A 22,003-nucleotide genomic window follows, 5' to 3' on the forward strand; every position below is an offset into this window, starting at 1 on the left:
GACGCCCACCAACCAGATCGACTAACGACCTGAAGAGTGTTAGCAGTAAGTAGATGCAAGCCGCACAAGATAGATGGAAATCGCTGAGGGAGACCTATATCCAGCAGTGGGGGCATACAGGTTGATGATGATGATAGCGACCTACGAGATATTATATGACAGTATGAATACATATAATTTGCTTATTCTGTCTGTCTTTCCGTAACGAAAACCTTAGCGCCAGTATTACATTATATATCCGTTGTTATTGGTCCAATTGGAGCTTGTGATGCGTTAAATGAAAGGTGAGGGGATAAGGATTATATTAAGATAAAAAAAAGAAACAAAGCGACTAAGAAAAGGGTGCTACACCTAATCTTCGTTATTAATGAACGTATAGCGATATACGAGATATCACATGACAGTATCAATATATACAATTTGCTTATTATGTCTGTCTGTCCGTAACGAAAACCCCAGCGCCGGCATAACATCATATATCCGTTGTTATCGGTCGAATTGGAGCATGTAATACGTTAAATGAAAGGGGAGGGGATAATGATTATATTAAGATAAAAGAAACAAAGATTGTGACTACTAAAAAAGCGTTACATCTTATCTTCGTTATTAATGAACGTATGGCATACGAGAGACCACCTGACAGTATGGATAATAATAGACACACTATAGGGTAAATTTGCTTTATTGTCCTAAAGAAGGCCTCTGACTAAGTACAAAATAAACAGCTGATCGAATCCTAACATGTAATGTAGCAAATAAAAGGGGAAAATATAACAAACATATTAAGATAAAAAAAAACAAGCAAGACGACTACCAAAAGGGCACTACACAGCATCTTCATTCATTATTAATAAACGTAAAGCGACATACGAGATATCAGAGGACGCTATGGATAAAAATAGATTTACTTTAAGGCAAATTTTGATTTATTGACTTAGAGCAGGTCTCTGGCCGAGTACAAAATAAAAGACTTTGTACGTATTTAACTATATTTTCTCATTTGATTGCATATTTTTTAAATTCAACACAGTTTAATCCTTTTTAAAGAGAACTTAGATTAGTTAAGATCATATACATATTTTTTATGATATTTGATAACTTTACTGATATTAATATTTAATCGGACATGAAAAGAATCCCAGTCTACTCCCAAAGGGTATGTAAGGAAATTCATTTCCAAAATATGTTGGAAAGTATAAAATACAAAAAAATGAGTATATAGATCGCGACTAGCTAGTATGGAGTCATAGCAAAAAATATATTTTCCGTCGACCGTCCATTTATGATCAATTTTAACACCCTCAAAATCATTGATTAATGACCCCTATAAATGAATGATTTTTTATTAATGAACGATTTCATTATAGGCAACACAACATACATTACTTGCATAAATTAATTAAACGCTCTGTGATTGGCAGTGATCTGTGGTGTAGGCAACCAAACATATACCTATTTATATTCCCACTAAAAAATTAATTTAAAATGAAGTAGCCGCTGTTAGTACTATCTGTCATTGTATGTCATTATTTACTTTATTGTTTAAAATTCTGTGTATTTGAAAAATCAAAGGATGGATATTGACGAAGAGTTTAATTTAACTCCACCAGAATTTAACTTCTTCTATCACAGAATTTACAGAGGTCCAAGAAGACTTAAATATAAATTTGTCAAAATGCTATACAACAGATAATCATTTATCAATATCTTCCTTGAATTTCAGTAATTTTACCATTTCGAATAATAATGTTTACTATAATAAAACTACTACTAAGGAAACTTTGAATAAAGTCAATGAAAGCTGAAAAAATTGTTGTTTATCGTTAAGTAAATAAATATTTAAACTAAGATATCTTTTTTTCTGAAAAGTACGGTCGACGGAAAAGTTTTGTAACGAACTCGTGAATTAAAATGGCGATTAAAAATCTCGAACATTAACGCGCTCGCTTCGCTCACGCGTTAAAATATCTTATTTGTTAATCGCCCTTATTAATACACTTGTTGGTTAAATAACTATTATTAGATTGTTCAAAAATATCATTTAATAAATGCATATTGATAACAACTAATCAAATACGAAAAATTTCAATAAAGATTTTGCTGTGTCATAGGAACGTTTTGAAGCCTTTCCGATCTATTAGTAAGTTTATATTCAGAAAAACTTAAAGTATGGGAAATTAGGTTTTGCAGATATCGTAATAGCTAATATCAAAGACTACTGAACAAATTTTAATATGGAGTTTAAACAACTTAATTTGACAAGGGTTACTTTCGTTATCTAGTATTTAAATCGCCAACTGGTCTCACTGAAAACTCAATTCGTAGTTAGTATTAGCTATCTTCCTTATTCTGTAAATAATAAATCTAAGCATTGATTATAAAGAAAATTCCTTATTATTTTAGATCTCTTTTCAAACAGTTCATATGTTAAAAAAATATCATTCTAAAAATCTAACGAAGCTGTAATTATATCCATTGTGTCTTGATTTGGTCTTCGAACTTTATAGAAGAAGTTTATAGAACTTTAAGAAGTCTAGGTGTTTGGGAAAGTATGTACTATTTCTTTTTATATTTTTATTATTAATATTTTTCTTCTAGTGTACTATAAAGTGATCTAATTCAATGCTGTATTCTAACGACTTTGGTAAAATATATTCTATATATATATATATATATATATATATATATATATATATATATATATATATATATATATATATATATGTATATATATATATATATATTCCTGTTATTTCGTAAAATTGTTAAACTGGCTATCTCATTTATTATGTTTTAAATACGGAGAATTTGACTTCTTTTGTTATTTTTGTGTCGCCAATACACACAAGTGTACGGTTTCGTATTACGTTCACAATTAACTTAAATTATCGCCACTCAAAATCGCAATACAATAGAGTGATTTATGGGTGTACCCTCTTGCTACCGACCACCTCAAAGCGTGGTTTCTGACGATTTCAAGACGACACTTACACTTCATCCCAAGACAGCGAACGAAACACACCAAGTTTTTTGGCTCTCGTGCCAACAAGCCTCGGCGTCTCGACGCGGTACCAATGATATTCCACTGGCTAAGAATACGACATCAATATTTCAAGGGGTAAGTCTATATTTGGGTATGTCTTTGTACAGACAACAATAATGAGTAAGACCAGTTAATGTCGTAATTTACTGACAGTTGTATTTGCTATTTTTCGCTAATTTATTTACAAACAAAATATTGCATTATTTATCTAATATCATTTAACCAGCGACCTCTTAAGTTTTATAAAAAACACTAGGTCTTGCAGATTCGACTAGTTGTTTTGGATCTAACAAATTCAAATCAGAAATGACATCAACTGGTATCTTTTTACCAGGAATGTATTCAGTGTAATCTGGATCTGGTTCAGGGTTAGAACCTTCATAGATGATTGTTTCTGATACCTACTTTATTATGAAAAACTCGTCTTGTATAGTTTTTATTTGCACTTTTTTCTGTTTCCACTTTCAAGGCTTCGTTTTGACATGTATTTAACAGGGTAAAATTTTATTCTTGCGTAGATGAGTACGCCACGGTTACTCTGTCTTTAGATTTTCGAGGGGAACATTTGTCATATAAGTCAGATGGATTAGGCACAGTTATCTAAATCATATAAAATTAAAGGATCTCCAGAGTCGTGTATAAGTACGTTCTCTTTCTTTTATCTCTAAAATAATGTCTCTATCTTCACAAAGCTGCATTTGCATCATAGGTTCTGTATATTCTACGATGGTATCGCAGTTTTTGGTCATACCTAGAGGTATAGCTTTAATTTAGATGCATTCTTGGATATCCAGCTGAATTTCTACTTCACACATAATGTTTGATGGTTTGTCATGCCCATGGCTCTTACTCCGTTTATAAAAAATATCGACAAATATGAGTAGGTACTCTCACCACAGCAATGGCGGCAAAAACTCAAATATAACAAAACTCCAATAAAAAACCAAAATACGGGTTCAATTACGAATTTAAAGAATAAAGAATTTAATTTAGGTAAAGAAATAGTATAGCATAAAACGCGTGAAAACTTTTAAATACCTTGGCACCACAATCAATGACCAATCGGATCCAGAACAAGAGATAAAAACCGAAATACAAATGGCAAGACAAGCTTTTGTGAAATTCAGACCGCTCCTATGTAATCAAAACCTAAATTTCGAAATACGCTACAGAATGGTCAAGTGCTACATATGGTCCATCTTGCTTTATGGCATGGAAACGTGGACTTTGAAAAAAACATCTATCAACAAACTTGAAGCATTTGAAATGTGGTCATTGAGAAGAATGATGCGCATACCTTGGGTGGATAGAGGTCGAAACGATGACGTCCTTAAGAGAGCCGGCGTGGAAAGAGAACTCTTTGAATTAATTAAAAAACGCAAGATTGGTTACCTTGGGCACATATTGAGAGGAGCAAAATATGAAATACCACAGCTAATTCTACAAGGGAAGATCGAAGGTAGGAGAGGAGCCGGCCGCAAACAATTATCCTGGTTAAGGAATATTAAAGAATGGACAGGAATACACAATACAGGCGAGCTGTGTCACGCCGCCAAGAACAGAATTCTAGTAATGAGATAGTCGCCTACGCACTTTGGTGTATGGCATGTTAAGAAGAAGAAGAAAGAAATAGTTAGACGGTTAAAAATATTAACAAAAGATTATATAAAGGCAAAAATATGCAAACATAAATAACTATGCTAGAGAAATAAAAAAGATTAAATATGATGAGAAAATGATAAGAAATCGGCATAAAAAGTAAGGTCAGAAATTTATTTTAAGTTAGGTATACAAATTAGAAATATAAGATCACCCTTAAGGATTTCACTAGAAAGTAAAAGATAATCCAGAACGAGACTTACAAGAATTTCGTCTTCTGACTTAAAAGTTGTATTCGGCTTTGCTTTCCTCAAACAATGGCAAGAAGCAAAATAAGCCAAGAAGAGTCAAACATTTTAAGAAATTATCGAGGAAGCTGTTTTACAGCCGCCTTCATCATTGATAATTCTCTCCTGATGAAGACGTGGTGTTTTATGTGGAAAAAAGTTCTACAGTTAAACGCAATATTCACAATGTCCATCAAGCAGTCCACAGTTAGTTGAAAATCATAAGGTAATTTTCTAAAATTTGTTGCTTGAAGCAATAACGGGAAATTTCGCGATAACTGTTAAGATGAAAAAAAAGTTGCCAAAGGTGAAGAACAGGTAACTTCAGAAGAGATATAGAATAGAATAAAAATATGCTTTATTGTCACTGAAAATTGTATAATTTTATGGACAAAGCTTACAAAAAGTCAGAAAAATTACAAGAACAATTTAAAATTCACTAAAATTACATAAATCGTCAATATCACAAAATAAAAGATAATAAAATCCACAATTCATTGCAAAATTTAAATAAATTGTAAATTGCATAATAGAACCTTACGAATTAATAGGTTTAAATTGCTGCATGTGATACCAATATATATATATATATATATATATATATATATATATATATATATATATATATATATATATATATATATATATATATATATATATATATATATATATATATATATATATATATATAATTACTTTAGTTACTTGTATATAAACGTACTGTAATTTCTTAGTTATTCGTTAAGAAACTCTTCCACTGAATAATATAGTCTTTCAGATACATAAGCTTTTGTTATTTTACGGAACTTAAGGGAATAAGTTGCAGATTAAAGTTGCAACGGGAGATGATTGTATAATTTTTTTTGCCGAGTATAATTAAATTAGATTAGAAATAGATTTCTTTAACTCAGTGGACATGATCGCTAAATACACATTAAATCGCTATTAAAGGTTGAATTTCTGGTGGAGAAGTCATGATTAGAACTTGCTGGAAAAACATGTAGGTGTTTACGAATTAAGTAAACAGTTTCTAAAATATATAAAGAGGAAAGAGTTAAAATCCCGTGATTTTTTAAGTAGCTTCTGCAATGTGTTATTCTACTGACGCCAAAAAGATGCCGTATTGCTCTTTTGTGTAATTTAAAGATAACATCTGATTGAGCATGACATGACACTAGAGTTTTAACCTTGTTTAGGCCTGAGCCTCTTCAAGGAATGGGTTACTCCTTTTTTTAACGGAGTAGTGGGGGTGTGATAAACGCCAATTACATGATGACCGATGTTAAGAAGTAGTGGACTACTAAGGAGCAGGGGGAAGCGGAAGGTGACTTGTGTGTGTAATAGATATAGGAGCGCACAAGAGGAAGTGGGAATTTGCCTAGCATGCCAGTTCAGGTACTTCAGGGGTTATCAGCCATACGGTAGGAACGGCTCTTTATCAGCGTTTGTGGCGCGCAGTGTTTATCTGCGATATTGTATGGGGAATGATTCTAGAATTTCAAAATACTCAACAGATAGTTCATGTCCAGTGTTGTGGAGAAGTTTTGCTGGAGGAAATCTGATTAAGCAGCTGTCCTAGGCCCATAGGAAGACCATTCAAAAACATGTTGTTTTGGAAGATGCTAAATTGATTTCCTTCGAAACAGATCTTATTGCATAGCAGGCTGAAGCTAGTTTCTTTCTTAACAAATCGATATGAAGGGGCCATTTAAGGTTGCTGTCTATAAAAATACCAAGAAATTTTACAGCATCGACGATACAGATCTGAATTTTATTAAGAAGCAAGGGCTGAAGAGCTCCTTTATACCTATGATAACGCTACTGTTTTATCCACGTTAAAAGAGAGTAAATTGGAGTCGGGTCAGGTTTTTATTTTAAGTAGATCAGAAGTTATAGTTGCATGAAGAGTTGCAATATTAGAGTTCCTCCAGGTGATACTGGTATTGTCTGCAAAAAGAAAAAAATTTCCATCGATTTTTAAGTTAGTTATATCATTTATAAAGATAAAGAAAAGTAGAGGACAAAATACTGAACCTTGTGGTACTCCACATACAATGATTTGGTGACTAGTCAGTATCAGTGGCTCTATTGGAACTAATTCAAAGAAATACGTCGAGTTCCGTATAAATATTGTTTTTTTTTATAAAAATGTAATTTACACAATCAAAAGCTTTGGCATAGTCACAAAAAACAGTAGCAGTGTAAAGAATATTGTTTAGTGCTTGATAGGCCTCATGTAGTACAAAAAATATAGCATTACTTAGATAAAAGTACATTTATTAGATAAAAAGCCGAACTGACTTTGTGATAAAAAGTTGTTTTCAACGAGGAAGGACATAAGTCCTTCTTCTTCTTCTTAAAGTGCCTATCCGTTCCGGACGTTGGCGATCATCACGGCTATCTTCACTTTGCTTATTGCAGCGCGGAACAGTTCAGTGGTAGTCGTGTTATACCACTTTCGCAAATTTTGAAGCCAGGAAATGCGTCTTCTTCCCGCAGACATAAGTCCGGCTTTTATAAATCTCTTAATAATTTTGGATAAGACCGGTAGTCAATTGGTCTATAGTTGCAGACATTTAATTTTTCACCACCCTTGTGAAGAGGAATAATAATAGATGTCTTTAGGCACTCTGGAAATATATCTTTTTCAAGGGAATCATTAATTAATGAGACCAAAACTTCCAATACATTTTTGGGAGATTTAAGAAAAATTTTTATGGATTGTCCATCAGTGCTAGAGGAAGATTTGCTTTTGATACTACTGATTGTTTTGATCTATTCAGATTTATCAACTGGTCTTATAAAGGATGAATTAGAGATCTTTTTTAAATTGGGGAGATAGGAAATAGGATCTTGTTGTGGCAAAATAGTTGATAATATATTTTACTTACATAAACAAAGTATTCATTTAGACTTGACGGTTTGGAAGAGAGAATCTTTTTATTATAAAGATCGTTTATTATGGACCAAGTTTCTTTTGCAAAATTTTTAGAGCTTTCCAGACGATTTTGATAGTACATTTAGGTATTTAGCTGTTTTGATAAGTTTTAGATAAGGTTCTTTTGTAGTGACAATGACGGTAGTAAATTGCTTGATGTACAGTAGTGAACGCATATTCTTGGCTGATATGCAGATACCTTTGGTAGTTCAGGGTTTGTGATGTTTTGACTTAATTGTGATTAAAGGAATGCCTTATTGAAAATACAGATAAGCCTATCTAAAAAATCACTGAAATTATAGTCTACGTCCACAGAGGGAAAGTGCCATCCAGAAGTCAAGTTAAGTTAAAATTATTGTCTATTAAGGAAAAATTTGTTAGTTTACCAGATATCCCAAATATTTCTTATGCAGAATATAGTAATATATATTCCATTTATAAATGCGATTTTCATTGCTATACTAATAAAAAAAACTGCCACTGAACCTCTAAAATTCATACGAATAAGCTGAACAATTTGACCGAGAATATTAATTTTGGGACCCAAAAAAGATGCAAAAAAGTTTACCACTCCTATCTTTGGGCTACCCCTTAAAACCGCCCCTCGTAGGGGGGAGGTGGACAGAAAACATTGATTTGCCAAGAGAGAGGATAAAAGTTTTTTTTCTGTAAAGAAATGCCTATACCTACACTAATGTTGAAAAAAGTTATGAGGCAAAAAAGAAAAATCACGTATGTTCCTGTTTTTTTTGCGTCATTTTTTGAATACATTTTTGTTAAAAAAAATATTTTTGACTTTGATAGGTGACATTTCGAAAGTAAATTTAATTTTGAACAACTTCTCTGTGGGTGTATATGTACGAAAACTTCATACAATTCACCCAACTGCACCCTAGTGCATAGAAAGTAATTCAACCATTTCTCGAAAACGCACCCCTTTAAATGGTAGCACTACGCGGTTTTTTCATATTTGGGGGTCCATTGACCCAATGAAACAATAAAACCTCTTTAAAGTTGTAGTTCCTTTCTAAAGTACATAATCAATAGCCATAATATGACTACATGAAAATATTTGTGTATTTGAGATCAATTTCCTAAAAAAATACAATTGAAGATCCAAATAAAAACATAATGATCTCAATGTTGTGCATTTGCTCGAAGTAAAAGTTCAACGGGAATCGCATAGACAGATACCTACTGTTAATCTGGAAAGGATAAATGTGCAATGGATAAAAAGAAATTAAGATATTGATAAATGCAGTAGGTAGGTATACAACCTACTGCATAGGTTATACCAACAACAAAAGATATAACACAACAGAGTAGTATCAGAAGTAAACATTCAGAAGTAAAATTTAAATCTTTTAAGATTATTAAAAAAAAGTAATTCCTCTATTGGTTATTTTAACAGGCATCTACTTAATTTTTACCTAAACAGATCTTAAAAAGCTTTTTAAAAAGTTTATTAACGTTTCATAGTTCATATAGCACGGATTTGAAATAGATTTAGAATATTTACTTTTTTGGTAATATTTGTTTTCAATATTTAAAAAATATTAAAGGCATTTATGAGTGACTTTTCAAAGTTAAGGAAATATAAATACAAGCATTAAGTAAAACAATTCTAATAATTCCCCATATCACCGCAATATGTAAGTATGGACCTAAAAAGCTACTTCATAAAGCACCTGTTCGAAAACTGGAACAATAAATGGAAATCCAAACCATCAAAGCTTCAGGAGATAAAAAATAAGATTGGACCAAGGCAACCACCCGAGGTATCCAGACGAATAAGAATAATTAGTTCCCGTTTACGACTTGGACATACTCAGTTTTCTCATGAACATTTGTTTAAAAAAGAAGAACAACCAATTTGTGATGAGTGCAGTTCACCCCTTACAGTAAAACATGTGCTAGTGGAAAAGTGCGAAAAGTTCAATCGTCACAGAATTAAACACCATTTACCAAACAATCTTAAAGACATTTTAAACTCAAAAAACACTATAGATAACCTACTTTTGTGTTTAAAAGACTTTAATTTAATAAGCAAAGTATAAAATTAACTGCTGCCGTTCCTCTAATAACCTTTTTAGGATTTTTTGTAAATAAAAAAAATTCTAATAATTTCAACATACGAAAAGTTTAATTTGTTTTTACTCTGAAGTATCAAGTAACTCATAAGATTTGGTTTGTTTCGAAAAACAAAGTGCTAATTCTTCTATTGTATTGTTCGTAATAATTTTTTAATAACAATTATTAAAACAATACCCAGATTGTTTATACATTTCCGTCACTAACCGGCTGTCCAAGAGAAAACTTCTTGATTTTGCGCTAAATTTCTTAAAAAAAACCATAACAAGCAGCCAACCCATCACCTACAACCACCTCCATATAAAAAACAATTTACCTACAATAACATTATTGGCCACTGCGTCATAATCCATAGAAACCAGAAAAAATCGTAAACAACAACAACTAACCTTTCTTCCACGTAACGATATATTTACATTTTCTCACGCGCCACGGTGCATCCTAAGCTGCCGCAAGGTTAGTCGCACAGGTACTGACCAGCATCCGATCACCTGTAGCTCATCAGTATCGTTAGTACCGCAAAGATCCGCGAGGCAGCGCTAGCTCTCAGTGAGCCTACGGATAGCCCGCCTTCTTGGGAGATCGTGCCGCCCCTTCGAACGAGCATTTGTCTCGACGAGAGAGGTCGGTCCAATAAGAGGTGGACCCGCCTTCTCTAGGAGCGGGTGGAGTGAAGAGAATGGGAAAAAATCTAATCAAGGCAATTAAAATTGTGTAAGGATGCCCAATCTATAGAAAGTTGGTTTTTATTGCTTGTACAACTAGGATAATAAGATATATTCATACACTTAGTGAAGTACTGTGAATTATGTATTTTTAGCAAATATTTATCTCTAAAAAATAATACTTATAATTAATAAGGAAGTTTCTGAAAATAAGTTTTTTAACATTTTAGCGAATTTAATATTAAGAAAATCGTCTTAATGATAAATTATCCACATTATAAAACGTAAAAAAGTAAAAGTCTAGCCATATATTAGCGACTTTTAGTGATTTATTGTATTAAAAGCATGACTTCTATTGCCAGCATTCCACTTTCCCTAACCCATATTTTTCGAAGTTTATATATTTGTGTATCAAAATATTTTCTTCAATGTTTCACGAGTAAAGGATATTGATTTATTGGAGTCCGGATTTATAAGCACAATGCTGATGACAAATAATAAAAGCAGGAACATTTTCTTTTTAAATATGAACGAAATGTGTGCAAAAATAAGTCATTTGACACAACTTTTTCATTTAATGCTTTTTTTTAATTTGTATGCTTTTTTTGAATTTTTCTGCTTATAGGGTGCTTTGTTATATATGATATTCTTATCATTTTTGCATTTGACATAACTTTTATATGATTCTTTTCTTCAAAACATAGTCTTTAAAAACCTGTCAAAAAATATTAATTATATCAACATTTTTGCTAATCTTTATTTGTCAATATTTGCGATACGTCCATTTTTAATGGCAGTAGTTAAAATTTGAAAATTACTGTTAAAACATTTAAAGAAAAGATACTCTTTATTATTGGTATTACATTCAGCATACTAGAAGAGCAAAAAATGCGCCAAATTGATAAAAACTATTGGACGTAACCTGTTTTGATCCTAAGCGGCGAACATGGCAATGTTTGATCCCAACTTCATAGGACTTGACCAAGTATGATCCCAACCTAATCTCACCAGCCGGACTCAGTACAATGTGTCAAATATATATTTTAAATCTCTCTTCGCTTGGTTCGCATTCCAATTCTTCAATGTCATTTTTGTTCTCAGGCAGAATTTCGGCAATGTTTATCACATCTGAACAGAAACTTAATTGTTTCACGTCTTGCCAGTCGTCTCCAAAATGTTTTGATAGCAGATTTTTAACGTCCCTTAGTTTTAATGCCTTTATAGGTATGTTTTGTCTTATTTTCTGGGAGCAATCATACTCATAATTTTAGATTTCCGACAAACATTTTCACATCTTCCCATTTAGTTCTTATAAAATCTCTCCCACTGAACCAACACATTTCCGATCCTCTTCGATCGTTTTAAATAGAATCTTTTACACTGCGCAAACTGTACTTTCCACTGTCCGGGGGGTTTCAGTATTGTTTCGGCTTTCTTTTTGAAATTATACACGACGAAATCTTCACCTACTTTTACAACAGTTGCCTGCTGTGAAATAATATCGATGTACTGATTTGGACTCAGTATTGTGTCTATCTTTTACGAAATTCCTTTTCGCTGTTTCTGAAAACTATCTACTGGAAGATAGGAGTGGCCAGTTACTGAAAACACCAGTTCTACTGTTTTAATAGAAAGATGTCCCAACAACCATTTTCAACACATTCTGATTATGGTGGAATTTTTATTCTGGCCTCCGCAGCCGTCTGAGCTCAGTCTAATTGTAGTGATATTGGTGAGATACGTCTTGTTAAGGTGGTTATACACTGCAGATGCTATAGTATTAGACTTTTTTGAGAAAGTATTCTCTGTCCAAACGTTTGCAAAAACGTTGTTTTTATTAAGTGGCATCTTGAAAGTTCCTTCCTCAATGGTAAAATTAAAAAGATATAATTGCCTGCTATAATACCACGATTAGTCTGGTACTTTAAGAAGGTTCATGTTTTTTTGGGAATCATAAGAAATTATTTTCACACCCTCTTGTTCTGTCCTGAGCAGCGAATAGAAAGCTTTTGCCCTCAAGCTATGAACTCTTTTTTCTACTCTGAACTTGTAACGCTGGGCGTGCTACAATAATATATACAAGGCCTGAATCGCTCACTGTCGGAAGAGAATTGGGCGGGGTTTTCATAAACATATAGAAACTATATCGTATTTTAAATCCAAGCACAATTAGATAATATGAAGTTATAATTTATTATTGGACGCCACCCCTGGTTTATCCTCGAAGGGGAAGAAAAAAAAAAATTAAGATTTATTGAAAGTTTACAAGAAAACTATTCTTTATTATTTCTTAGTAATGAACAAAAAGAAAACATTAAAAGTTACGTCATCCCAAAGGGATTCCAAAATATTATTTTATGTTAACATTATCATAAACAAAAAATCTTTGTATCGTATTAAATTAAGAATTGGTTATAAAGAAAATGAATGTATATATATATATATTAACCCCAAATTTCGAAATTTGTTTACATTCAAAATAATATAGTTATTTATCAACTAGCAACAATGAAGAAAATAAACCTTTAAATTAAATTAGAACACTTCACTATATTTTCATTTTTTTTGAGTTCATAATCATTTCTGTTGTCTTGAAAGTAGGTATAATAAAAATTGGTACAACCTTAATCTGCTCTGTTTCTCTTCTTATTTAATAAGTCACCAAATAAACCATTGATTCAGCTACGTACTATATCAAATCACCACCATCCTAGATAAGAGGGGTTAGGGATTCCAAAAAAAGATACTGCTACTGGGCCATGATCTGGAATAACTCCATAGCAATACTATCTTGCGACGAGTATTAGAAATATAATAGCAGCATTATAGCCTCTCCAATAAGGGTCTCTGAATTGAGACCAACTTTGGAAACACGTCTTAACGGTTGGACGGTCCGAACAGAAAAGAGCGAAGCGCTGTCATGGCGCCTGAATCTGGAAATTGGGTGTGAGCGACAAGTTGAAAAATATGCTCATCTACCGGATATATTTGGGAATTACAGAAGAAACCTTGAGTCGGCTACAAGTAGGTACTTGACAGATAGATGGGGTTAGAAGTTTTATTTAAAAAAAATAATCGAAATATATAATGAGTTTCTTTTAAATCTTTTGAAACGGTTACACAGCCCTCCCCACGATTTCAACTGGGTACCAGCGTGGAATCGGACTAGGCATGGTGGCACACCATACTAACCTTTTCAAAAGTGGAAATAGATATACGGAGAGGTAAGACAAACAGAATGGACAAATGTAGCTACAATCTGAACTCACAGAATCCTTCTTTCACAACTCACGTGGGAACAATTCAAAAATTTCAGAACAAAGCGAAACAGAACGCATAGAAATGACTCAACTATAAAAATGTAAACAAAAAAAAAATTGCATGCTCACTCTCAAAATGCATAGGGTATTTCACCTATAACCAATATCATGAACAAAGCGGAATAAAACAAAACATATCTACAAATCATTATTTGAGACCAAATGCTCGCATTCAATCGAAACAATATAATTAAGATATTATTATTTGAAATTTCATAAGTAATATAAAGCAAAACATACTAGTGTTGTCACCAAGATACAAAACAGATAATTTACTGCGTAGTCGTTATGAGACCTAACACAATAAAACACAAAAAAATAATGTTATCGTTTGTTCGGAAGCGTAGAGTCTTTCATCTATGACTTAATCCACGAATAACATAAGAACAATAATACAATCGTATCATTAACGCCATAAAATACAAAATACAAATGTGTCATCGTTTGTTCGGAAGCATAGAGTCTTTCATCTATGACTTAATCCACGAATAACATAAGGTAATAACGCAGCGCGTCATTATAGACACATTTAGAAATACACAAATAAAAGGAAAGAGTTACTAATAGTTCAAAATTGGGTACATTAAAGTTCTACAAAGACAAGCCTTAATAAGTTTACTGGGAAAGGTAGACATCAGAATTTCTGTAAGACACATCTATATTTAGAAACAAAAAAAAAGCTGATGTTTAGTTATTAGTATGGCAACTAGAATTTGTGATAACTAACGTGTATCATCCGCCTATAATAGGGACAACATTGGTAGGTCAACTTCAGGTAGGGTCAACTTCGGGTAGGGTCAACTTCGGGTAGGGTCTAAATAATTCTAGATTACATAACTAAACAGGTATTGGAGAACTAAAAAAAGTTTCCGGACGCGGGAGGCTGTTATTCTAGATTTATTACTGAAATACAATTATGAATGGCTTATCATTCCGACGAGTCAACTAGCGGGAATCCGCTTACTTCATCCCTAGCCTTCCTCAGTGTCTGGCCATTCAGAATATAGGATGTTAGACAGCAATAATCTTTTCAAACATTATTTTGGGGGGTTTCGAATAGAGATTCGAAATTCGAAGGTCTTTACACTAAGAGTAAAACTTAGGCAAAATGAACAGATACTATAATGAACTATCATTGGTAACTAGACAGAGGAATCTTGATATCTTTGGTATAGATACCAAAAAAAATTACTTGGATTTATAAATCCGTAAAATAAGATAAATTGAATTTTGTATCCACTTGAAGACAACTAAAGGTATGTACAATTCATTGTAATATAAACTACCATAAGCATAAAAATATCACATTCTACCAAGGCATTCTAAAAATAAAATGAGATTAAATTTTGCAAACACCCTTAAAATCAATATAGGTTCTTGGTCGGGGTAGCACAAACTCAAGATCTCGATCAATACAAACTAGAGAGAGAATAATACCGAAGTAGAATAAGATAAGATAAAAATAAAATTTATGTCGAAAAGAAATACGACATATATACATATATATATATATAGACATATTGAACACAATAAATGATCAATATTATAATAATAAAAAGTAAAACAGTTCAACGAACTGGGGTGCGAGCCAAACTGAGTTGCTCTGGAGATCGACGTGCGGAGTCTCCTACACTACTTCCAGAGGCTCGTCTCTTTGCGACAACATCTGAGATACACAAAATTATTAATTGGAATAGGGATAGGTCCACTAATCCACTTGACTATAGCAGGATGCTCCCTGACTAATAGTCAACACCACCGACATAAAACAAGGGTTGTCGAGACAGCTCAAAAAAAAAATTGAAACGTGTCAACTTCCTGAAGGGAAAGAAGCACTAAGGGACAGATTTGCCGAAGCAAAGTGGTATTCAATGTACTAAGTACTAGGGTATCAGTGCTGTACTGACCCCACGCCAAAAAAATTTGGAAAGGAAACGAATCCTCTCCAGGATAAAGTTCGCGTTAGCGCAACTCTTCCTGTACACGGGCCACGGAGGGATTGAATAGTCGCTGGAGAAGGTAGCAAAGATTAAGTACGCAAGGCGTAAAGGGAATCAACTAAAAAATTAAAAATTAAAAATGGACTAAACATTTTAGAAGAAAGGTATTAAAAATTTAAGAAAACCGATTTATTCGGTTTCAGACAAATCTGAATTTTCCGACGAAACACTGACTTAGATAAGTTTTAGGTCTGAATAAAACAAAAAAATTAACAAAAATCACGACATATTTACATGCAAAATTAAACTGGATGCTCGATTTGATGAATCGACATCAGGTACAGTTCGTTGGCTATTAGGCACAACGACCCATGGCAGATTTCTATAAATATGGCTCTAACCTAACCAAAAGTGTGGAACAGACCAGTGTTGAAGTTTCTGAAAGCGAAAAGAAGGATGCTTCCAGCTCAACAAAGGCGGGTGGCCTACTAAGTAGCTTTAGCAAGTTTCGCTATGGTTATCCACTAGGTAGACAACCTAAATAGCATCAAACAATAATAAAGTTGACTATGACAGTCAAGCAATGAATGAATTTCCAACCACTGGTTGAAAATTGAACTAACGCAAAAGAAGAAAGACAGGATGGCCAATAGTTCCATAAGAATATCCTCTGGGATTGATCACAGCAGAAAATTTCCAAGCAAGAAGAAGACTCCCAAAATGAAAAAAGAAGAAAATAAATCCAAACCGTTAATACACATCTTGGAGAAGCAGAAAGAAAAGGGGTATATGGCATACAAGACACAATCGCTACACAAAAAGTTCAGTTTCAAACTGTTGTTTCCAAAAGAAACAAAAAAAAATCGTAGGAGTCTTCCACGAAGCAAAAACTTACGATAAGACTTAAAAGGAACGGAAGAATCATTACAATCTTCCAAAGAAATAGAAAAATATTACAATCCATCGTCAATAATAAAAAAAATCGTGAGGTTGGATGTAACACACCACAACAATAAAAAAAGTTGAACAGTAAAACATTTTTGACACCTAATTGAATCCAATATGGTCGTCATACAAATCACAAAGAAATGTTTACCATTCTTTAGCAGAACTCTAAGAGAGTCAAAATAATATAAACTTTTCATTCTCAGTGGGTCATTTAACGGTAGTACCAGAACTACTTCAATTGTTAAACAAAAGTGGTCTTAACGTCGACATAAAGATAAAAGATAAATTCACAATAGGCGGCAGCGGGTTGTTTCACCTCTGTATATACAAAGAGTCACAATAGACAACAGTAAACTACTCCAACCTCACTTGTACCATATCGTGAACACAAGATAATAAATGAAAGCTTTTGAGCCTTAACCAAAAGTCTCAAAGCAAAAAGATATATGTGGTCTAATAAACTATTAGAAGACCGCAAAAATGTCAACGACAAAAAAAGAAAGCTGCTGCGTATACAACAGTCTGACATCACACAAATAACTCAAGATACAATAATACAGGTCACGTGCCTGTACGTCCTACAGGACATCTCGAGAAAAGAAAAAGGTAAAACCACAAATAACAATAAATTCCAGTACCAAAAACATACTTCTACTACATCTGACCACACAAAGACATAAAATTAACATAACAGAAGGAGAATAACAATATTTCCGCTCTATATTCTCAACAAAGACGCCTTAGGCAGAGAGAAACGAAGTCATATCATTACTTCCTTATACATGCAAAACAAAAGAACAATGGACTGCAAAATATAGAAAGCATTTTCCTCTTCAGGAAATAAAATTTTCTTTTCAAAGTACGAAAAAGTTAAACTATGAAAAAATAAATTTTTAAAATAAACGAAAACAAATTAAAAAGAAAATTTAACAGATAACAGATATTATATCAAAAACACCCAAAAAAGTATTCTGCAAAAGTCCAGATAACACATTTTAAAATTACGTAGGTCGGGACAGCCTGTATATAGGTATAATTCCCAGCTGTGTGCCGCAAATAAAAACCATGAATCAAGGTTAAGAAATAAAATTCACTTAATTGATTTTTCAAATAACGAACGCTAAAAGCCATTTCGTTTATTTAAAATAAACACATTGAGGAATATAATTATTATGGTTCCTATAAACAAAAAGACTGAACTGCAAAGAAAGCCATCGTTTAGATACGAATTAATTTATGGACATAAACAAAATTTCTCTAACATGGAATGTTTACCTTACGCGGACGGGGAATAAACACGTTCACATTAAGAATACCGACAAAAAGAAAATGAATGGCAAGCATTGGCGAATGATTATATCATCCTAAATACGTATCAGGATCTCACAAAACAACAGACGAGAACATTTCTACGTAATTTTACGAAGATTAAAAACGAGTACATATAAATACTTTGCAGAAAAAATTCTAAACTGATTAAACAAAAATTGTTTAAAAGCAAATACACAATTTAACTAAAAAAATGGTTCAAAACATACAGACTTAATTAACCACATATACAGGGGGGTACAAAACAACTAATAATATTGAAAAAAACTCTGAAGATACAGGAATATTCAAAAGCCCCACACGCTGGGCGACATTTTGTAACGAAGGTACAAATGGAGCAAATCTAAAACATGCCCCACGTTGGGCGCCATTTATGTAACGCTGGGCGTGCTACAATAATATATACAAGGCCTGAATCGCTCACTGTCGGAAGAGAATTGGGCGGGGTTTTCATAAACATATAGAAACTATATCGTATTTTAAATCCAAGCACAATTAGATAATATGAAGTTATAATTTATTATTGGACGCCACCCCTGGTTTATCCTCGAAGGGGAAGAGAAAAAAAAATTAAGATTTATTGAAAGTTTACAAGAAAACTATTCTTTATTATTTCTTAGTAATGAACAAAAAGAAAACATTAAAAGTTACGTCATCCCAAAGGGATTCCAAAATATTATTTTATGTTAACATTATCATAAACAAAAAATCTTTGTATCGTATTAAATTAAGAATTGGTTATAAAGAAAATGAATGTATATATATATATATTAACCCCAAATTTCGAAATTTGTTTACATTGAAAATAATATAGTTATTTATCAACTAGCAACAATGAAGAAAATAAACCTTTAAATTAAATTAGAACACTTCACTATATTTTCATTTTTTTTGAGTTCATAATCATTTCTGTTGTCTTGAAAGTAGGTATAATAAAAATTGGTACAACCTTAATCTGCTCTGTTTCTCTTCTTATTTAATAAGTCACCAAATAAACCATTGATTCAGCTACGTACTATATCAAATCACCACCATCCTAGATAAGAGGGGTTAGGGATTCCAAAAAAAGATACTGCTACTGGGCCATGATCTGGAATAACTCCATAGCAATACTATCTTGCGACGAGTATTAGAAATATAATAGCAGCATTATAGCCTCTCCAATAAGGGTCTCTGAATTGAGACCAACTTTGGAAACACGTCTTAACGGTTGGACGGTCCGAACAGAAAAGAGCGAAGCGCTGTCATGGCGCCTGAATCTGGAAATTGGGTGTGAGCGACAAGTTGAAAAATATGCTCATCTACCGGATATATTTGGGAATTACAGAAGAAACCTTGAGTCGGCTACAAGTAGGTACTTGACAGATAGATGGGGTTAGAAGTTTTATTTAAAAAAAATAATCGAAATATATAATGAGTTTCTTTTAAATCTTTTGAAACGGTTACAAACTGATCCTTTTTCCTTTCATCTTTTTCTGTTTTTATTTTTTCTAGTAGTTGCAGACAAGTAGAGCACATATTTGTATTAGGACTGCCAAATCCTAAATTGCATTCGGTGTTGAAACTATGTCTGAAGTAAGATTCTTTTGCCGGTCTAGTTGTAACAAAACATTTCAAAATCTGTTCTATTTTCCTTCTTTATACTACACATGAGGCTCAAATTGGTTTTAAAATAAAATTATTACTTTATTCTTGTTTTCTATTTCTAAATTTTTTATTTATTTACATTGAATATTAATTTTTATTGTTATCTAATTCACTTCTGCAATATGATTAATTCAGGAATTTTTTTGTAATTTAGGAAAAATGTCAACTTAGATCTCTGAAGTAGATAATGACATGCATCCGGATTTATACTGTACCAACTGTATCTATGTTCATGGTAAACGTACCGGTGGAGCTTTTGGATGAATGTCTTTTGCTGAGTTTTGCTATCTTAATTCATCTTTTGTTTGGTTTGGTCATCCTTGTTGTGTGCTTTCTTTTTACACTTCAGTTCAAATATTTCCTTTATCATATTTTTGATAATGTTGCTTAGACTATCTATTGTCAGTTTTTGTGCTAGATTTACCTCAGTTTAGCTCTTCTCTTCTATTAGGTCTAAGTTGTTCTTTGCAATAATGTTGTAGTCGTCACTTTTTTTCAGATATTTGGTTTCTATCGAATCTAATCAATCTTCTGTCTCTGCGAGTTTGATCTTCAGGTTTTTAATTTTTTGCTCTAATTTGATTTGTGTCATTTCTGCTCGCTCCTCTATTTTTTCTAATTAATTCTACTATGAATCTTCTGTTGGGAGTCATCTTTCTTCTTGCTCCCTGTCGAATATGGATTTGGAACTCTAGCTTTCTCTTATCAATTTATTTTTGTAAACTTTTGGAGACTTCTTCAACCGAAGAATCGGAGTCAGAAACTATCCGAGTTTCTATTCGAGTATTTCTGATTGTTGTCTTCTGGGTCTCTCCCATTGTTTAGGTACTTTAGTGCTCACACTGTTTTGAGCTAGAATTTTCTTACAAAATAAAAATAAATAATAAATTAATGCTTTAAGGTGTATCTCCACCAAAACAACAAACTTCAACTTTTGAGTTTTAGAATGTTGAAGTAGAATGAATAAAGTTTCACATTTTTGTAACAAAGTATCTTCACCCAAGCAACTTTGTTGTATTATTGTTGGAGTTTGTTGCACGTATTTGTGACTAGACTCATCATCATGTATTCATTCAACCAACAGTTGTTTATTAAATGTGATGAAGAAGACATTATGTTGGCTGCGGCTGCTTGCGCGATAATTGCAAGAAATTCACGTAAACGGAAAGATAAATGTTGGGTTCGTCCTAGTCTACACCAAAAAGATTATGATGGAAATTCGATACTAACAGATTTAAAAAACGATGATCTTTTATGGGGTGAACTCCGTACGGATGGTTGCAAAAATGTTATGCGAATTTTCAGCTCTGATATAGAGTTTCTAGTAGGAAAGATTGATCCAATTATACAAAAGGATGATACAAGTTTTAGGGAAGCGATACCATCTAAACAGCGATTAGTTGGGACGCTTCGGTTTTTGGCAACAAGCGGTTCATGCCATAGCTTGATGTGTTTATTCAAGATATCAAAACAAACCATCTACAAAATAGTACCAGAAGTATGTGCAGCACTAATAAGTATAGTCAACAATTAAGTCAAGGTAACAGACTTTTATTAAATAATTTATTATATAACTCAAAGTAAGTATTCCGTTAAAACAAAGTATTATTACATTTGTACAAAATAGTATAAAAACGAAACCTCAAAAAAACTAGTTGATACTTTTCCAAGCTTTATCGATACTACTGCTGCTACTGCTACTAATTTATTGATACCGCTAATATTTTCATATTAAAGAAGATAGAGACATATTTGTATTCGGTTCGGACTTTATTACTGGTGTGAAAGATGATGGGGTAGGTCCAGTTGAGTATGTGGACCATCTCTCTCTTGTCGTTTCCTCATTGCTGAGGATCGTGATTTCCTACAATGCGGGCTGTCAATTCTCTCCATCTCTTGCGATTTTGGGCTGCTCTCATGGACTCGGAAAACGTCTCTCCAGTGGCTTTCTGTACTTGATCTGACCATCGGATAGGTGAGCGTCCTCGGCCTCTACGTCCTTCTACGTTTCCGCACACAATTAGTCTTTCTAAGTTGTCATTGTCTCTTCTCGCAATGTGGCCAAAAAACTTTAAAACATTTGCAAGACACTGAGAGGAGAGTCTGGTCTGAATGTTTAGCTCTTCGAGAATCGACTGATTGGATCTGTGCTCCGTCCACGAGACGCGTAGCATTCGTCTCCAGCACCACATTTCG

At 32.9% G+C, this 22,003-nt stretch overlaps 1 protein-coding gene across 2 annotated transcripts in view; it reads right to left on the reverse strand.

The window, feature by feature from the left end:
* The window catches only part of LOC140439331 (uncharacterized), a 314,255-nt gene extending 303,841 nt beyond the window's left edge, over positions 1-10,414 (reverse strand). Inside the window, exon 1 of one of the 2 annotated variants that reach the window (XM_072529175.1) lies at positions 10,275-10,414. Coding sequence is in view for 1 of the 2 variants with exons in the window: in XM_072529174.1 (XP_072385275.1) it covers positions 10,279-10,311 (33 nt within the window). In the remaining variant the exon portion in view is untranslated. The remainder of the gene's footprint in view (positions 1-10,274) is intronic. The other variant, XM_072529174.1, reaches the window with a different exon arrangement.
* Positions 10,415-22,003: the final 11,589 nt, after the last annotated feature.

Source organism: Diabrotica undecimpunctata, chromosome 4, assembly GCF_040954645.1.
Source record: "Diabrotica undecimpunctata isolate CICGRU chromosome 4, icDiaUnde3, whole genome shotgun sequence".
Taxonomy (NCBI): domain Eukaryota; kingdom Metazoa; phylum Arthropoda; class Insecta; order Coleoptera; family Chrysomelidae; genus Diabrotica; species Diabrotica undecimpunctata.